The 20,479-nt window shown below is 42.2% G+C and overlaps 1 protein-coding gene across 9 annotated transcripts in view; it reads left to right on the top strand.

Moving 5' to 3' along the window:
* Positions 1-20,479, top strand: part of Rbms3 (RNA binding motif single stranded interacting protein 3) — a 934,572-nt gene that overhangs the window by 722,533 nt on the left and 191,560 nt on the right. For 6 of the 9 annotated variants that reach the window (XM_055601682.1, XM_055601681.1, XM_055601679.1 and 3 more), the window contains one exon: positions 20,007-20,084. The exons of the other annotated variants lie outside the window; for them this stretch is intronic. In XM_055601682.1, the coding sequence (XP_055457657.1) occupies positions 20,007-20,084 (78 nt within the window). The remainder of the gene's footprint in view (positions 1-20,006; positions 20,085-20,479) is intronic. 9 annotated transcript variants of the gene reach the window in all.

The following is a 20,479-nucleotide window of genomic DNA, read 5'->3' as shown; positions in this document are numbered from 1 at the left end:
TGATTACTGGCTAGTTCTCCATGGCCTGCTCAGCCTGCTCACTCACACAACCTAGGTTCACCAGATTAGAGGGAGCACTACCCACAGGGCAACTGGCCTGCCCATCTCTATCACTGATCAAGAAAATGCCCACACAGACTTGCCCACAGGCCAGTCTGATAGAGGAGATTTCTCAGCTGAGATTCCCTCTTCCCAGGAGACTTTAGCTTGGTCAAAGTTGGCATTTATACATACATATATATATATATGACAAATACAAGATTTAATATTTTTAGCCCAGAGAGTATTGGTGATCAATACACGATCATGTGTGGCACCATCAATCCCCCTCCCACCCAGAGCTGATAGAAGACCAAGACCTTAGGGCCCACAGTAGACCAAATATGTACCAAATGGAGACTGAGCCCAGAAATCTCCTTTTCAAAAACCCTCCCAAGTCATCCTGTCACACAGATGGACTGCTGCTCCAGCTCATCAGCCCATTGAAAGTTTGTGCACAGAGGGTATGAGAATAAAACAGAATTAATTGGAGATAATGAAACCGATGGTAGAATGATGGTACTGAAATAACTATGATCTCCCATCATTCAAACTTCCTCCTCCCTTCTAGAATTTCATTACATTTGCTACTTGATTTCATGAGTCTCCTCTTTTTCTACGATGTGTTTTAAAATTCCACAGAATTGGACTAATATTGGAAATGAGTACAAAACTGGGCACCTCGGATGGGGTAAATCAGTATCTGGATTTGAATAGAAGCACTTACTCAAAACTGGCAGTACCAAATCTATTTCATGACTCCTAGACAAATTAGACCAAACCCCCAGAGCCCAGGCAGAGCACACATATCTATCCTGGAATGGTATGTGAGTTACAAGCAGTACCTTTTCAGACACAGAGACCTAGAGCCAGACGGAAATTTCAGTGCTTATTCTTTGCCTAGAGAGGAGAGAGGCCCATGGTTGTTGACAAACATAACTATAGAACTGTGGCTGGAGTCGGTCCTCTCGTGCTTTAGCACGCTCACCCTGGAGAGTTTACTCAGAGGGTGACTTCCAGCTCAGGGACTGGAGACATGCCTGAGTGGTTAAGAGCAAGAGCTGTTTTTGCAGAGGACCCAGGTTCGGTTTCCGGCATCGTCAAGACAAATCACAACTGCCTGTGAGTACAGGAGCAGGGAACACATTCTGACCTCTGTAGATACCAGGGTGTGCACATGGTGCAGGCAAACTCACGCTGGCACACATGCACGCAAATACATCGAGAAGCAAATCTTTCAGATGGACCGTGACTTCTACGTAAATTAGAAATCCACTCTGCCAGCAGTCTCCTGCCACTCCTGGTACATTCCTTTAAGCCTTTAGTAATTAGGATGACTAAATTGCCCTTTCCATTTTTCATTGGTATCACTGACAGCTAAGAGGATTACCCTGAACTTGGATAGGTAGGAAGGCTTTTTTTTAAAAAAAAAAATAAATAAATAACTGGTGGAATCTAATCATGATTAGTCCCTTTTGTATTTATAAAACATACAAAATGGGAAACAAAGCTCTGAGATGAGTAGACAGTGTCAAACCCAAGTTGACTGTCTCTGCCAGGCTTCTAGAATGCTTCTTTTTCTGCCTGCAGACCGGATCTTGTCTAGAGCCAGGAAGAAATTTCATTATACCCATATTTTCTTATTTCTTGTTCCATTCATAAATACTTTTTTTTCTAAGATATTTTCTTCTACTAATCTCTGATCTTGATAAGTAATGCAATTCTTATCTTAATTCTTAATGCCTGCAATTTGGCATATTTAACATGGAGTTGTCACTCATCTTGATTGATACTTGGCCATAATAATTTGATGAAGGAGTATATCTGCATTATTTTACAGTTGCTGTGATTAAAACACCATGACCATGAGCAACACAGGGAAGAAAGGTTTTATTTTGTCTTATGGTTCCAGAGAAACATTAGTTCACCAGGGTTGGGCAGGTGTGGCACAGCCAGGAAAAGCATGGCCACACAAGTGGTGAGCTACCTGCTCACATTTACATGAGCAGAACAATTGGAAAGAGAAGGTAGGAAGTGGGGCGAGGCTATAACGCCACAGGGACACCCCAAGTGACATGCTTCCCCCAGTGAGGTTCACTTCCTAGAGGTTCCCCAATCTCTCCAAACAGTGTCACCAACTGGAGACCAGACGCCATTTCTTAAGCATCCCCTAGAACAACAGATCTGAGATTCTGAGGCATGTTCCTGGGAGGGCATTAAAGAGCCAAGTGTCCAAGCCATTTTCCAGGCCAATTAAATCAGGACACCTGTGAATGGGACCTCATAATACCTTGCTAAGTCTTCACAGGTTCCTCTAGTATAAAAGCCAATTTTGAAAACCTACAATACTGCAGAACATGTCGTGGCTTCAACCATTAGTGGTTTTAAAATGTAATTTTGAAGGCTCATTACGTTTGGGCTCTAACTGAGTAGAGCTCTTTGTCTTAGAGACACCAAGAGAATCACAGCTAACATCTGCAGAGTAGACACCCTCAGTCCTCAAGGAAGGGGAGCAACAGCTGCAAAGAATGAAGGGGATCAGGAGCCAAGATCAGACAACAGTGATGCCTGCTGAGCTCTCCTTACCCTCTTGACCTTCAGAGAGGCTTCTCCAGAGACTCAGAGGCAGCCTCTGATGGAATGTCAAAAACAAAAACACACAGCACTCTCTGTGAGGAAGTCACATTGCTGAGATGAGGATTCTAGCAGAGCGCACAGACAAAGAATAAATGCAGAGAGTGAGGGCAACAAGAAAGGACCATCAGATACTCCTGTATGCATCTGCGTGGACCCTGGATCGATGCCTGAACCTAACGTTTGCACTGGCTTCATATATGTTTCTGATCCAATGTATCCTGGCATCCACTTTCTGTTTTATCTGGTGACACAGGCCTGCCATTTCAGACCCCCGAAGGCTGAGGAGGGAGGAACCGAAGTTCAGGCTGAGCTTGAGCCACCTAGTGAGTCTCTCTCAACATACCAAAGGGGCTGAAAAGGTTTCCACTATGAAGTTTTTTGTTTGTTTGTTTGTTTACTTTGACATGGGTTTTGAAGACCTTGTTTTTCCCAGAGTTTACTAAACTCTCATGTAACAGGTAATATTTAAGGTAAGCTGCAGAATTGTGCCACAGGGGTCAGAGGGTCTGTAGTGTGCAGTGAAAATAGCATGTGGGTTCCTAAACACTGTTCGACACTCGGGGGAAGACCGTCTCTACATATTCACAGAACAGAAGGTTATGTGGACAGAATATAGGGAAATTCAACTTTCATCAGCAATGGAAAGACACTGGCACCCCAGCCATGTAAGTAGGTGGGATGATAAAACAGAAAGTGGATGCCAGGATACACTGGATCAGAAACATATATGAAGCCAGTGCAAACGTTAGGTTCAGGCATCGATCCAGGGTCCACGCAGACGCATACAGGAGTATCGGATGGTCCTTTCTTGTTGCCCTCACTCTCTGCATTTATTCTTTGTCCGTGCGCTCTTCTAGAATCCTCATCTGAGGAATTTATGCCTCTAGAGCCCGAGAGTCAGTTTGGGTCACATGGTCCTGCCTTCCCTCTTTAAACACAAGCTTAACAATTTCTTTGCGGGGAAATAACTAGCTACTGAGTTTGAACCTCTGGTGGTGGTGAAAGAAGTGGAGGCTTAGCTGACCAAAGAAAAGTATGAAGCCTGAGTGAAGATGACCTTCTTCCTGTGGGTTCCAAGGAGATCTCCCAAGACTGTTTCCTTGGAGTCTCATAATTATGAAAAGACTTGGAATCCATAGAAATAGCAACAGAAGTATCTGAAGTAATTAAGGCAAATTGGATTGGGATGAAAGTTGAAAGCAGATAGCCAACAGTCAGTGTTGGCGAAGGTTCTATCAGGAATTAAGAATTCTTGGCGGGATAAAGGAAGATTAGGTAAATCGTGGATAAGACCCAGAAGCCTGTGTTATCTCTGATCAGATGGACTTCTTGCTAGTCCCAACACAGCTGTTCATTTGTGTATTTCTCCACAACTCATGATCTCTTTTCTAATTGCTCCCTTCTGAGTTAATATGGTCCCAGCCACACCGAAGGGTCGAACACCAAGATTGATAGGGTGTAATTTCAAACTGAAAAATTGATTGATTCTGGTATCTGAGAAGAGACAGGGAGTCAAATGATAACACGGAATACTCATTGTCTTTATCCTTGCCTGTGTCTCCTCTGCTTGTCTCCTCCCTTCATATCGTATCTGATAACCTCAGTCCTCCCTACTCTCAGCGCAGGAAGTAGCCATTTCCAGAAGACCCAGTGAAAGGAGTGCTCCCTTCTCAGAAGCCTGGGGAAGAGCTTCTCAAATTACATCAATTATACTGAAGTTACATCAATTCTTGACAAAGGATTAGGATTGCTAATTATGGAGCACATCACTGAATGGCCAGGCAGGGGGCGGCAGGGCTGGGGGAGACTCATAAGGATACCGAAAAGTGAGGCAGACTGTCTTTGGGAATGTAGAATTATCAAGAAATTGACATCATCATTTTTTTTCTAGTTCTTTCCTGTAATTTCTCATTGCTTTTCACAAATGTAACTTTGAATCATAGTTCAGTTGTTGATGCTCCAGTTTGTTTGTTGTTTTAGGTGTGTGTGTTTGTGTGTGTGGTGTCCACATGTACAAAGAGTTTTACATGTATGTATATACATACATGCAGATGCCAGAGATCAACCCTGGATGTGTTTCCTCAGACACTGCACGTACTTTTTTAGAGACAGAAGTGTCTCACTGAACCTGGAGCTTACCAGTTTGGTTGGGCTTGCTGGCCAGCCAGCCACGGGGTCTGTCTCTGTCTCCGAAGTGCTGGCATCACAAGCATGGGCAGCCATGCCCAGCTTTTTGTCTGTGTTCTGGGTTTTGAAATCAGGCTTTCAAGGCAAGTGCTCTACTGACTAAGCTATGCCCATGACCTGTGTGTTTCAGTTTTTGAGTCACAGTCTAACTATCTAGTCTCAAATTCATTCCACTCCTACCCCAACCTACTGCGTGCTAAATGTCCATTCCCCTTTTCAAACCTTTCTTCTGTTTGGATAAGTGCAGTGTAGGTAAGACCTGAGTGTTTTAAAAGACAATCAAGCTCACATATTTCAAGTTTCCATTAGTGTGCATGGTGTTGGTTAAGGAGGTAGTTGTAATCACTGGAAGACTCAGCACCGTGAACACAGTGGATTTAGCAAATACTTTGCACAATGTCTGGAAAACACAAATCCACTGGGCGAGGGAAAGAGAAAAGTGGGACCACAATTCTAGAAAATTGTGTAGCCTACATAATAGTATCTATATCTTCATGCCCTAAATAGAAATCAAGGACTTTCAGGGCAAATCAGTGAAGGCTACATGACCTTGATAGGTGCAGGATAGGCAAACCAAAGGAGGAAGGCAAGCAAGAACTTGTTTTCTCTGATGCCCTTCCGTTTCAGACATAAGCTATAGCACCACCCAAGAAAAGACTTGACTAGGGTTTGTTTATCATCTCATTAAATTTGTTTCTTCCTGGGGTTTCTTTGATTCTGGCTCTCTAAATGAGTATATACTTACTTGTTTTTCCTATGAATAGAAGTATTGAAATATGGGTTGAAACTAAAGCCTTTTTATTTAGTTTTGTCTAGTTTATTTTGTTGGTTTAAGAATGTCGTCTTAGAGCCCAGAAGATAGCTCAGCAGGTCAAATACACAAGCGTAAAGATCTGAGTTCAATCCCTAGAACAGGCATATAGAGGCTGGGCATGGTGGTGTCCACTTGACAGGCCAGTGATGGCAAGGGAGAGACAGATGGATCTCTCGGACTCACTGGCCTTCTCTGAGAGAGCCTGTTCCAAAACATATCATTGGTGGGTCCTGAGGAAGGACATCTGAGGTTGACCTCTGGCCTCTACACACAAATAAAACCAAGGACACATAAAAACACACACACACATAGAGAGAAAGAGAAGAAGACAGACAGAGAGAATGTCACCCTCTCTCTCTGGGTCCCCATTATGTTGAAATGAAATGATTGGCAGAGACACCTTTCAGTCTGGGTCTCATGGTTTCTGAAGCATAGTCATAAAGGATAAACAATTTGTATGAATTTAAGATTTTGAGGTCATCGTGGATCCTTTTTATCTGCTCATTCGACTTCACATCATGATGATTTTGACTGATGTTCATCTCCTTTCCTACTTTCTTGTAAAAACACCATTCAAGGTCACATGGATGAATGTGTTCAAGCACCCCAGCAGTTGTGTGTAAGACATACTTCTTCATATGCCCTTCATCTGCTGCCCCACAGTAGTATTTCAGTAGCACTGTCCTCATGCTGGGGCCCGTTCCTCTTGAGGCTTCTCTGTCCTCTTCTGGCCAGCTCTGCCAGGTTTCCTCTCTCCTCTCAGAAACAAAGCTTCTGAAAGACAGCCCTCCTCACAACTGTTTTCTATCTGCTACCCATGCCTGTAGGGACCCACTGTCCACTCCAAGTGTTAGCAGGGTCATCTCCAAGAGAAAATAAATGATCGTTTTCCTGAACAGGCTGAATCCAGATTATTCCAATTATCAAGAAAATGAATTGTGCCCCACAATAATGCATTGATACCCAACTATTATACCTTAATATACAACCAGCCCTATGCTGAGAACCCTGTGTATGTTTCTTCATGAACACTTTAAATTATGAATGTTTGACTCTGTTTTCCAACCAAAGAAAAGGGATGTAGACATAGAGATTCAGATCCCTTCTACCCATCATGCTAAAAATCCAAAGTAAAAAATTGTTACCTGGGACTTGTTAATTGAGGAATGTTCTTGTTCTGAAGAGTGTTTATTTCATAGTTTGGAAATATTGAATAGAAAATTTCTTCAGACCTCACTGAAGTAGGTAATGATTATTTTTGGTAAAAAAGATATTGTTGCCTGTGGGATGCTGCATCATATATCAACTGAGAAATACTTCTGCTGTGTGTATCAAAAACCATCTCTTCAAAATGAAATCACCGTTTTTTAAAAAATTAATTGTGTGTGTGTGCAGCAGAGAGATATGTATAGTGCCTATGAAGTCAATAAGAGGGCGTCAGATACCAGACTTGGAGTGAGGCAGTTGTGAATTGTCTGACATTGGGGTGCTGGGAACAAAACTGAAGCAGCAAGTTCTCTTAATCACTGGAGCCATCTCTCTGCTCCTGAAATTCCCATTGTTTAGCTTCTTTCATGTTCTAGAACATTTAAATATATACAGGAACATCTTCATCATTCATTTGAAGCATGGTGTTAGGGTGGTTTATTCTCTTTATGGTTTTGCTTGTTCAGGGCTGGGATTGAACTCTGGACCTCAAACACAGTGCAAGGGCCCCACCATTGATCTGTATCCCCACCTACAGTCATGTAGTTATTAAATGATCTTCAGCTTGATTGGTTAGACCATGAATAAACCACAAATCACTTTTATTGGCAATCGTCTAGGTAAACAAAATTGATTCATAAAGTAAGAATATTCTCCAACTGTTAAATTATATATTCTCCAACTACTCACTTGGTTAATATGTTGATGATTAATATACATGAGAAGACAGTAGCAATAAAAAATGAAACCAGAAAAAAAAAAAAACAATTCATTTCTGCTGACTGCTGATAGACTGGTCTGAAGTTAAAGGACCTAGGTATTGTCACCAAGACTTCTATGCCATTGCAACACAAGGATAGCTGTTGGGAGTCTACTCCCGTGTCTAGAGATCACGACTGCTATTGTGAGTCTAGAACAGTAATGTAAAGGAAAATGTCACGAACATATTTTCAAGTTACATTTACTTATGTTTTTAGTGTGTATGCATACACGTGAGGTGTGTGTGTACAGGTGAGTGCCTCGGCGTGCATGTGGAGACCAGAAAACAACTTCCAGGGCCCTTTCCTTCCACTGTGGGGGTCCCAGGGATTGAATTCAGGTCATCAGGCTTGGTGGCAGTCACCATTACTGGCTGAGCCATCTCCCTGGCCCCATGAAGTGTCTTCTGACTAATGTTTCCTAACATTTATTCTGTTGTAAAGTTTAGCAGAGACAATATCTGTTTGGCTTTGGGCTAATCTGGCATTCAAATGTCCAGCCTGTCAGTTCTCAAGAGTTCTCTAGCAGTGAGGTCGTGGCGGAAAGAAATACACACCAAGATTCTTACATATTAAGCTGGTGGAATTCTCTGAGCTCTCACCCTGTCAGGCTGGAACGTGATGACCAGATGCCTGGAGCCCTGGCCTCATCTCTTGACTGACCACTCTACCTCAGCCCTTCTGAGGCTTCTCATTCTATTTTCCCTCGTTCACACTGCAGATGAACGAGTTTCCCATCTGTTTTGCTAACCCTGGGGTATATACCATGGCCTTTCCATCCCCCAGGAGACACTTTTCAAGCCCCCCCACAAAAAACCCCTCTCCTCATGCTCTGCAGAGAATGTTCTCGTGGTTCCAAATCTTCCCTAAATCCCAGTGCTTCCTTCAAATCTGGCTTGCCTCACCATACCTCGAATGTAAACCTCACCTGTTGCCCATGTCCATATTTCTGGGGCTGGGGTTGCTGGAAGGACAAGTGAACAGGCAGTATCTCATCCAGACCTTGTGGTGACTTCTCCTTTCTTTTCTTCTTCTTCTTTCATTTTAATTTTATTTTTAAATTAATACACAAAGTATTAGGTTTGTAGGCCAGCAAGCTGGCTTGGCAGGTGAAGCTGTTTGCCACCTTAATTAATCTCCTAAATTCAATCCCTGGGATCCATGTGATAGAGGGAGAGAACCAACTCCTGCAGGTTGTCTTCTGACCTCCACACACATGAGCACACAAAAGGATGAATCAATGTAGCAGTTTCAAAATCCCATCAAGTAATGGGTTCAACTAAAGCATGTTAATGGTTTGTTTAATTATTTCTCTCCACCTCTTCTTCTTCCTCCTCATCCCTTGTATCTGTCATCTTCCAGTAGCTGCTTTCCCACTTTTGTGTCATATTTTATTCTTCTTATCAATAACACTGTCCCTGAAAATTTTCTTTCATCTCGCCTGTCACGATTGTGTTTTCCCCTCTCCTTGAAGCCTAAAGACTCAATGTGGCTCTCGATAGTTGCCTCCTTACTTCCAGTTTCTGCTTTATTCATACCACAGCTTCCTTTTCTTTCTTTTCTTTTCCTTGTTATTGATGGCCTTGAAGCCATGTCAGTGCAGACTATTAAAGGCTGCAGAACCTTATTACAAGACACTCCTTTAAAATCTTTAGAAATAGTGGAAATGGTTTTAAATTGACCCCAAGATAACAGATAAATAATATGGTATTATAAGACGATGATTCTCCTGGCAGCTAGCAAACACATTACTCTTCATTGACAACACAGAGCAGAGTCTGAATCCTGACGCAGAGAGCTAAAGCCCAGCCAGTCCTTGCCATCTTTGCTATCTGTTCTTTCCCTCACCCTCTCATGGGCTGAGAAGGAAGGATGGTGGCATCTGTGGCTTAGGATAAATTCCTCTGTTAGTTTTTGCATTAACTATGTGGAAGCTGCTCCTATGAAGGGAGCATAACCATTGAAATACTTCCCTTCAAATATGCCCCACTCCTGGAAGTATTTTAGACAAACACCTCTACTCACTTTGAAGTAATTTCTAATTTGACACTCTCTATTGTGAAATCGCTACATCATGTCTTAGTTGCTTTTCTGTTTGACCGTGACTAAAAGCAACTCAGGGAGGAAGGAGTTTATTTCAACTTATAGGTTATAGTCAGTCTTCGAGAGAAGCCAAGGCAGGAACATGAAACAGGAGCTTAAAGCAGAAACCACAGAAGAGCACTGCTTTCTGGCTCTCTCATTCACCCACCTTTAAAAAAATAGCTTAGGCCATGTGCTTAGGGATGGCAATGCTCACAGTGGACTGTACCTTCCTACGTCAAATAGCAATCAGGGAAATGTCCCCACAGACATGCTCACAGAACAATCTGATGAATGTAATTTCTTGATTGAGATTCAAGCTTCTTGATGGAGCGTACTAGTTATTTTTCTGTTGCTGTGATAAAACACCATGACTTCTGGAAGAGTTTGTCTTGGCTTAGGCTTCCAGAGGGATAAGAGTCCATCATGGCATGGAGATGTGATGACAAGAATGGCAGCTGGAAGGGGAAGCTGAGAGATCATATCTTTTAGTACAAGCATGAAGCGGAAAGAGTGAACAAGAAGTAGGACAAGACTATAATCTCTCAAAGGCCACCCCCAATGCTGTACTTCTTCCTGCAAGGCTGCACCTTTAAAAGGTTATATATCCTCCTGAAGCAGCATCATGAACTGAGACCAAAGTGAGCAAATATTCGAGTATATGGGAGACACTTCTCATGCCAACCAAGCTAAGAACAAAGATTAGCAATCACACATGGGTTTTAAGCTCCTGTTTCTTCTCCCTTCTATGACTTCAGTGAATATCTAAGATGAATATTCTAAATAGATGAAAAAAAAATCATCTTCTGTCCTGACAATCTCTAGCAAAGTAAAGCACACTGAAAAAGCCTAACCTCTGTTTCAGGGGAAGTGGGAGGCACTTTCAACATTTCCTTTTGCTAAAGTGATATCCTCTGTAGGCACATTTTTGGCTATTTCATTGGTTTCTTATATCTACCACCCTTCTCCACCCCAATCCCTTAAATCCCCAATACTAGGTAGGTGAGAAAGAAGGTTAGAGAGGAAAGGGGACATAGACCTCTTTGAACTATTTTCTGCTGATTAGAGCTATTGGTTTCCTTAAGGCAAGTCTAATCTGTGTCCCAAGGATATCTCTAAACTCTTGTCAAAGTGCAACAACAGCTACCAGAAGTAGCAAAAAGAGCAACAGCCTTCTTCAAAGTCCCACTCACAGCCCCGCATGTCCCCGTCCCAGTCCCTGTCCCTCTCTGGGCTCTGACATTTATACCCTCTCTAGAGTCCCCAGTGGGCAGAATCACACCCCTGCCAGAGCACGAGAGGCCAATAGCCTGCTGCTGTAGACAGTCTGAAGCAGCCCCATACCCAACACCTGGGATTAAAACAAAAACATGTTTACATAACATAACTGGGTTTTTTAAGACACCAAAATTCTTACTACAATCTTCCAGCGAAGTCTACTGGGAGGAGTGATGTTCACTGTGTGTGGGCTTGAGACCTTGAGGGGAAATATCTTCTGCGGAAGTGGAACTTTGTATGTGTATCGTTCTGACAGACTTCGCTTTCATACTGGCCAAAGTATTTCTACCCAGGCTCGTGCACTGGCCCAGGCTCGTGCACTGGGTAGTCATAAAACTTAGAGAACAGCAGAACTTCCTGGCATTTTCAGGGTCTTAGCTCTTTTCACAAATTCTCTGGCCTACAAGGGAAAAACGAACCTGAAGTGACCAGGACAGGAGCTGTTGAACCCCAGGCTTCTGTAATGGGGTTAGATCATTTGTTAAGTTGATGTTTGTAATTCACCATGTTAAGTCTAGAGAGTTAAGAGGAACAGACTCTCATTTAAAGAGATTATCTTTCCCAAATATAGGGCTAACACTCAGAGGCCCAGCATTCGGGAGATCAAGGGAAGAGGACTGCTGAAAGTCATCATAATGTGTTTGAAGCCATCTTGGGCTACATAGTGAGTCCTCATCTCAAATGCAAGAGTAGAGCCTGCTGCGATGGTGTGTGCCTATGACCCAGATACAAAACTTCACAAGTCTATACTTTTCACGTCTATACTCCTCCAGGTCACAATATGAAGACATCCCATGTCTGTGGCCCTTCATTAGCTTCAGAAAAACTATCCGCAATCCAAATTTGCCTCCGGGTAGATTTTTCTTTTTATTTTTTTTAACTTACTTTTTTCAAAAAACCCCAAAAGGAATCATTTAGCTTTTAATACTTGCTATTTGTATGTGTGTCTGTGTGTGTGTGTGTGTGTGTGTGTGTGTGTGTGTAAAATGTCAGCGTGTGCGCATGCTCACTCTGTAGTACACGTCTGGAGGTCAGAGGACAGCTTTATGTTGACATGAGCTTCAGGTACTGGCCTCAGGACTGCAGTTGTCAGGCAAGCACTAAGCAAATACTTTCCCCGCTGAGCCATCTTGGGTACCCTTTCTTTACGCTTGCCTTTTCATCTAGCATTCTCTCTGTGATATGTTCATATTTGTAGAGCAGCTTGTCATTTCTTCTTTTTATAATACTATGTAATAATACCACGATTTATGAATTCTATTGCTCTTTAAGTTATTTCTGTCTTAGAAGAATTATAAATAAGACTGCATTAAATGTTTTGTAGCTAGCCTTTGGGGTATTCTAGCAAGAATTCCTGTGATGCCTTCTCACGTATTCCTAATTCTTGACAATCATTAATTTGTTCTTCTAGAATGTAGTCCATGCATAATGCTATAGACAGGGACTCACGAGGCATGCAGTATTTTGGAATTTGTGTTTTTCTTTTCTTTTGGAGGACTCAGTATAATTCCATGAAAAACAACATGAACAATTTCAGGTAGTATTTCATACAAACTCATTTTTAAAGTTAGGTTTGTTGTTTTTGTTTTTTGTCTTTTTGAAAAAAAAGTTTGAGCTTTGTTTTCAACACCCACATGGTGGCTCAAACCATCTGTAATTCCAGTTATAGGAGATCAAACATCCCTTTTGCCACACCCTGGCACTGCGCTCACAGGTACATACCTACACATGGACACACCCAAATACACATAACTAAAACCTTAAGTTATGAAAACATTAAGATCTATAACTATCAGTTTATTGTCCATGACTGGCGGTGGTCCTATTTTCCCATCACTGTCTATTTCATTTCTTATCATTGTTGATTTCTTGGCCCAGGCCTTAAGGATAATGCCAAGAGGAGTGAGAGGGGAGATCATAAATCTCATTCTAAAACTCAAATGAAAATTGTTGCATATTTCACAAGTTAGTTGCATGGTTTTTGTATATAGATTTATCCATGTAATTCTCAGCTATGCCCGAGATATTTTATGATACATAGATGTCATGTTTTGTTCTCTGAAACAACATCATAATTGTCTAATTCCCTCCCTTCCAGTAAGGTAAAGCATGTTGATTTCCTTTCAAATTAAGCATACCTTGAAACTCTGAAGTTAATCCCACACAGACATGGTGTGTGGGGTGAAATGTTGTTTAAGAAACTTATATAAGCGTTCATGAGGGATACTTAACTATATTTTTTTTCCTTCTTATAAAGCCCCTGTCAGATTGTTAACATAAACAATTTACTGAAATTATAAAACAAGTTGGGAAGTAGTCTATGGTATTTCTTGGCAGAGTTGACACAAGATTGCAATTATACATTCTTTAAATGCTTGGGAAGTTCACCAGGAAAGCCAGCCAAAGTCAAATGTGTTATCACAGATAGTGTGGGGTGAAGAATTTAGTTTGTGGCATAGCTGTGAAACCAAGCACAATTTCTTTCATTTTGGGTCCATTCTGCTAAAATCTGCTTTTTTAGTAATTTGTCTATTTCATATAAGTTGCGAATTCTATTGGCATGACATTGTTCATGGCATCCTCTGTATTCTACTATTCACCATCCAGACTCTCCTGAGCTTGATGAGCTGAACACTCTCCCGTGAATATGCTTTTCCCGTTACCAATGACCTTAGCCCAGACAATTCTCCGATTTTATCTGATTTACTGTTTATCTGTTCAGACAGCTTTGTGCTGAGTCTGCCCTATGTCTGCTTGTTCTCTGATTTACTGACAGGACATACCTATCACAGAGAAAAAGTTGAGGAAGAAGAATTCATGGTGTCTCTAAAGAGTTACTTCAAGGGCTAGAGATGGTTGAGTAGTTAAAAGAACTTGCTGTTCTTCCAGAAGGCATAGGTTCCATTCCCAGCACTCATGTGGAAACACACAACCATTTCTAACTCCAATTCCAGGGTATCTAATGCTCTCTTCTGGCCCCCACAGGCACTGCACAATGTGGTACACATACACCTATTGCAAATTTAAAATGTAAGGCAGCATTTATTTATCAGCTTCATTTCTGTAGCATTTTGTTGTGAGTAAAATGTGCACATGCTGAAACTTAATAGGCTCTAGTTTTGCAAAATATTCATTTAAATTTCTCTCTTAGCAAGTGTGCAGGCTGTGCAGCCTGGGGGTGACACAGGTGTGAGGAGTCTTCTCTGTGAGTCACACGGGTGGGGGGGTGTGGATGTCCGGAAGAAAGCACTCAGGACTCTTCTTCTTGGTCTCTGCCACACCCCAGCAGCAGGTGGGCCTCAGTCCAGACAATGGCACCAGAGTAACACCTCACATTTTAGCATCACTGTCCACAGGCCCCTTCTCCTCCTGCTCAGCTACCACATGGACATGCGTTCTTAAAGCTTCCCTACACCTTTCCATTGACCTTTTGTATTTCCTGAGATGTGGCCACCCTGTTTTCTGAAACATGTCTCCATCCTTATGAGTTTATAGGCATGACCTACAGCTCTTGCAAGGGGTAATCATTTTTCAAACTCATTCCAAATGAGTTACCTGTTTTAAGTATCTTAGGAAAAAGTGGACTTCTTTGTCCCTCCCAAAAGATCAAAACAAGAAGTTTCCCCAAAGGAAGCCCATAGTTTTGTGTCACTTTGTTAATGAAAGAAGCTGATCCAGAAATGATAGTTTTCAGGGATTTTTTTTTTCCTTCTGTTTCCTCTAAAATAATCAATAATTATCCAGAAGTAGAAACATCTTGTCCCAATTCAAATAGGCAAAACCAAGTTACCTTGCTAATCTTCCATTGCCCCCTTCTTTTCCTGTAATTCTCACAATGATGCCATGTCCTGACTACTTGGGAAAAGTGAAAAAGTCTGGAGTTTACTCTGTGCCTTTGCAAGTGGCCGTTCAGCACTCCTGCACACATCCCCAGCCAAGCCCAGGGCCTGCGAATATACAGAACTTAACTTCAAGCTGCTGCAAGTGAGAAAGATGGCAGGGATTCATCCCTGTTACCTGCCATTTAATTTTGATGTGCTTTCTTTCCACAATGCAGTTAAAATGTCCCAAATAAATAATTTGTATTCATAAAAATTACGGCAGACACTTTGTAGCCTTTGGAAGACACCATTAAAAAGTATTGTCCACAGATGAAAGTACTCTGAGTCTTGAATCCACACAGCACTGACTTGCTTACCATAATTTGCCCTTAATTTTCAGATCAGCCTATTACATTTTTTGTGACAAAAGTAACCACAAAGACAGTCCTATTGAACACTGACTGCCACAACATACTGAGAAGAGCTGATCTCTGCCTATAAAAATCTTTACTGTTCTGTTCAGTATAGTGACATAACTGGATTAGCAAGCGTATAGGGTAGACTTTCTTAAAATAAAATTAGAGCTTGTGGGTAGAAAGGCTGCGAATTAGAAAGGCACAAGAGAAGCTGAGGAGGAGGCTCAGCTGGTAAGGTGCTGTGATACAGGAATAAGGGCCCAAGTTCAAATCTCAGAACTCACATAACAAGAGCCAGGAATGGCAGTGCATTCTTTTAATTCTGGCAGAGGGGACTGGGGCACTCCGCTGGCTCCCTGGGCCAGGCGGCCTATCTTACTTGGCAATTTCCAGACCAGTGAAAGACACTGTCTCTCAGAATGGCAGGCAGTGCCTTAGGAGTGTCCCCGAGGCCGTCTTTTGGTATCTACACGTATGCAGATATGATATGTGCACTTGCACACACAATGTTTGTGAAAAGAAATAATCATATAAAAGCCATTTGGTGACATGTTGTCATCTTTTAAAGTTTAAAGAAGCGTTTACTGTGGTGTGTGTGATAGAGAGGGAGACAGAGATATACAGAGACAGAGAGATAGAGAAAGAGAGACAGAGGAGAGAGGGAGAAATATGTGGGTTTATGCATGGGTACAGTGCCCAGAGAGGCCAGCAGAGGGCAATACTTCCCCTGAAAGTGGAATTATACAGGGTTCTGAGCCACCATGAGGGTGCTGGGAACCAAACCCCCGGCCCCTGGAAGGGCACCAGTGCTCTTTGCCACTGTGAAATGAGCGAACCACCCTCCAAACTCAGACTTCTGAGGAGAATTTGAGTGTGAACCCCTGCAAGTGCAGATCACTTTTTTTCCATATTCTCAACCCCACTGAATGTTAGCAAAGGAATGAAGACTTATTGATTCAGTTTTACAGAGGCAAAACACAGATGGGGCCTTGAACAATGCAGTCATTTGAAGAAGCTTAGCTAGGAATCACATAAAATGTTCTCATTAACCAGACTGCCTGGGAATGCTTTAGCTTGGCAAGGAGGTCTAAATAATTCATTGGATTCTCATATCAGAGTCTTGGGCACACTTCCTTATATACACAAACAGCAGAATGGGAGTGCCCTGCCCCTGGGGACTGTGACATCATCCTATGCAAATGTGATGCATGCTAAGTTATTAGACCCAGGTGCAAAGTTCGTAAAAAGTAACTCTAGAGTATAACATCACCGCTTCCCCTGCAAGGGTTGATTATCTCACTAGTAGATGTGAGGTTTTGTAAGGAACCACCAAAGTCTAGGAATGTGAAGACCAAGAACACCCTTCTGCCTGGAAGCAAGTCCAGATACACAGGATTCTAACCTGCTACAATGTTCGTGATTCAACTGTAACAAGTATATGCCTTGGAATATTGGGTCTAAGCAAAGGTCCTACAGGAATAAACATGTCGCAAATGCCTCTTTAATCAGCTTTAACGAAGCTTTCAGAAGACATGAATCTCTAGCTTCTTAATATAAACTGTATAGTTCATTATATTGAATGAGTAGTAGTGTTGCTCAAATGTATCGGAATCCAGAATGTTGTTCTTCCCTTCCAAACAAGTAGGGTGGGTGTTTGTGGGTTTTTTTTTTTCAAAGATTCGTGTGTGTGTGTGTGTGTGTGTGTGTGTGTGTGTGTGTGTGTGTGTGTACACAAACAGAGTGGCTGCCAAGACCAGAAAGGGATTTGGATCTCCTGAATTTGGGGTTACAGGTGGCTGTCATGAGCCACCCAATGTGTGTGTGTGCAGGGAATGAAACAAACTCCACATCTCCTGCAAGAGCAGCACGTGCTTTAACCACTGAACCATCTATCCAGTACCATCTGGGGGAGTTCTGTTGACAAAGCACATACCTGGTCAAAGGGCGCCGAATGTGAAATTGTGAGATTGTCAAAATGTCAGTCTAGTGATCTACACTTCTTTGAAAAACTGAAAGAAGTTTAATATCTGGATATTTACCATCTGCTCTGGGGTACAGACTAATGAGAAAAACTGGCTGGGGAATTTCGTTAAAGATTGGATAGGCACAGCATCAGGGTAGGGTGGGATTATTATTTGAATGAGATCAGAATCACTGAGAACAATGAAGCCTGTGGATTTGTAATGAAGTGTAAGGGGTTTGACATGGATACTGTGTGTGTGTGCGCGTGCGCGCGTGCACGCACATGCCAGGGCATGGAGTGTGAAAATTAGAGTTCAACCTGCTATTTGCAGACCTCCATTCTCCTTGCCCACCATTGTCCTGGGGATCCACCTCAAGCTGTCAGCCAGCGGGTGCTTTTGCCTTCCTCAGGAGACATTTGGCTAGTCCTCCACTTTGTTTCCAGTCCTTCATTTTGTTTTCATCTCTTAAGATTACTTTGTTTTATGTCCAGGTGTTCTGCCTGCATGTGTATGTGCAGTGTGTGTGTGTGTGTGTGTGTGTGTGTGTGTGTGTGTCTGGTACATGTGGAGGTCGGAAGATGGCATATGTCCTGGCATTGGGGAACTGAATCTGGGACCTCTGCAAGAGCAACAGGGGCTCTTAACTTCTGAACCATCTCTCCAGCTCTGGCCACCCTGCTTATCAAAATAGGGTCTCTCACTGAACCTGGAACTCACTGCTTGGCTAGACTTGCTGGTGTACAAACTCCCTGGTTCCTTACGTTTCCCTCTCGCCAGCACTCTCCAGATGTGTACCGCTGTCCTGTGTTTTTATGTGGGAGCTGGGGACCTGAATTCAGGTTTTTAAACATCATCAGAAACCACTCTACTGGCCAAGCGGACTCCCCAGTGCCTCAACCTAGATGCTTTCACTCAGCCACTGAGCCATCCCTTACGGGTCCTAGCCATTACCTCAAATATCAGAAGATCCAGAAACAAATAAAGTTTGGCTCATGCCTTCAAAGAGATGTCATTCTGAGTGTTTTTGAGAGAAGTGATGGATGCCTTAAGAGCCCAAAGATAATATGATGACACAGAGTTCATGAGAAGGAAGCCATAAGCCTTTCAAGCACTTGCTTTGTCCAATTACAAAATGTGTGTGTGTGTGTGTGTGTGTGTGTGTGTGTTTGTGTGTGTGTGTTTATGGATAGTTGAACCCAGTTATCTGTTTATGTGTATCCACCAAAGATGGTAGTTTGTTTGTTTGTTTGTTTGGTTGGTTGGTTGGTTGGTTGGTTTAGGGGTCGTTTTATTAAGACCGTTCTATTTTTAACAAACACATACAACTGTTTAGAACCAGGATGAATTTCTTTCAAAGTCACTTTATTGCTCCAGTCTCCTGTGTGAAGCTTGAACAGCCATGGCCGATGGGCTGGACTTCCTTTATTCAGAGGGAACCTCTTGCACCAACAGACACAGAACAAGCAGTTTGGGTTTTACTTTTTATGTATTTGATCTCAGCCATCTGAAAAGCATGCAGAACCAGGACTTTGGATGTTCCATGAAAACATCTGAAACTTTGGGAAACAAAAAAAGCTTGCTTCATGGCATGGACTCTAGTTCTGCAGTGTGGGGATCTGGCTCAGGTTTGAGAAGTCAGAAAACAGATGATTTCAAATTTTAGTTTACATACAGGGGGGCTGCAAATTCACAGGAAGAATATACAATACAAATGGGAACACAGGTCATATTTAATTCATGTAGTACATACATGCATGTCACACTTCATTCATGTGTGTGTAGATCCCTACATAATATTTCCAGAATGTTCCCTTTTCACTGCAAAAACATACATGTCTGCTATCCACAATACATATGTTAGCAAACATCATAATTTACCCAAAGAGAATTGGGCTATTTTCTTTTTAAGATGTAATTTTTTAATCATTTTAGTGATGTGTATATGTGTGTGGGATGAGAGCACGCACATGTGTGTGGGTGTCTGTGGAGGCCAGAGAGGGAGTCAGATCTCCTGGAGCTGGAGTTACAGCTACTTGTCAGCAGTGTGACTTAGGGGCTGGAAATTGAACTTGGGTCTTCTGCAAGAGCAGAATATAATCTTAAAAGCTGAATTATCCCTCCAGCCCCTCTGGACTGTTATCTTCTAAGGTATTAGAAAGAAAATATTAATGCTGCCTTGAGGATGGAAGGTGAAAGGACACAAGAGACTTCAGTATTACCTGTGACAATCCCTCTTGCCTTTGCTGTGCTTGAGATAGAACTCACAGCCTTGGACAGACAATCGCTGTTCTACTGCGAGATATCCCCAGTCTATTTTATATTAAAAAAGATGATCAAAAAACATTTGTCCATTGCAGTATTGCTTTGTAAGCATTTCTTACAATGTTCCTCGACATTTTTAAGATAGGAATCATTGCTTACGAATTACTACGATGATTCATTCATTCAACAAATGCCTTGTCAGGAGCCTACTGTGTGAGAGGTTTTACCAACAAAACGGAGAAAAGCACAGACATCGTCCTCACACTTGTGGAAACAGGAAATATTCCAGCTCTTACATAGAGAGCCGAGATTGACGGCTTAAGGGGGTGGGCTGAAATAGCCTGTGCTGATGTGGAGAAGATGAAACTGTTACTGACGTAGAATCAGTATGCAGGAGTCACTGTCAATAAGACCTGTCATGGATGGTGAAAATTGCGTTTAACCAGTCATGTGCTGTCCCTCTATCATCTCATGTAGTGTCTGACTCTTTCTCAGGTTGCAACCCCCAAGTTCATGTGCATTTTTCTTTGATTTTTCTCTAGTATATGACTGCTGCTCCTATGCAAGGGACCTACATTCCCCAGTACACGCCTGTGCCTCCGACAGCTGTTTCTATTGAAGTAAGTCTATCCTGTAAACACAAAGAGGCAAAGAGAGAGAAATCTCAGTTGTGCAGGTCCCCATAACCCAAGGAATCCTTGATAAATCTTTATGCTGTTCTACACGTTGTTCCTGCAAGCTGAGTATGCAGAAGTCATATGTCAGCTCAATCAAACCTACATTTCGCTTTACACATGCAATTAACAAATCTTATAGAGAGGTATAAAGGAAGAGTGATTTGCACACCTAGACAACAATTCAAAGAACGTATCTTTCCTCCATCAAATGCAGACCACAAACACTCATGAACAGAGAGGAAGAACAGTATATAACTTGGGTTTGAGAGTGGTCCCTGAACCAGCACCATGGGATATGCTTTAGTTCTTTTTCCTATTTCTGTGACAAAACAAAACAG

Source organism: Psammomys obesus, unplaced genomic scaffold (genome assembly GCF_907164565.1).
Source record: "Psammomys obesus unplaced genomic scaffold, mPsaObe1.curated_primary_1811, whole genome shotgun sequence".
NCBI lineage: Eukaryota > Metazoa > Chordata > Mammalia > Rodentia > Muridae > Psammomys > Psammomys obesus.
Note: the sequence above shows the minus strand (reverse complement) of the source record. Positions and strands in the feature narration are given on the sequence as shown.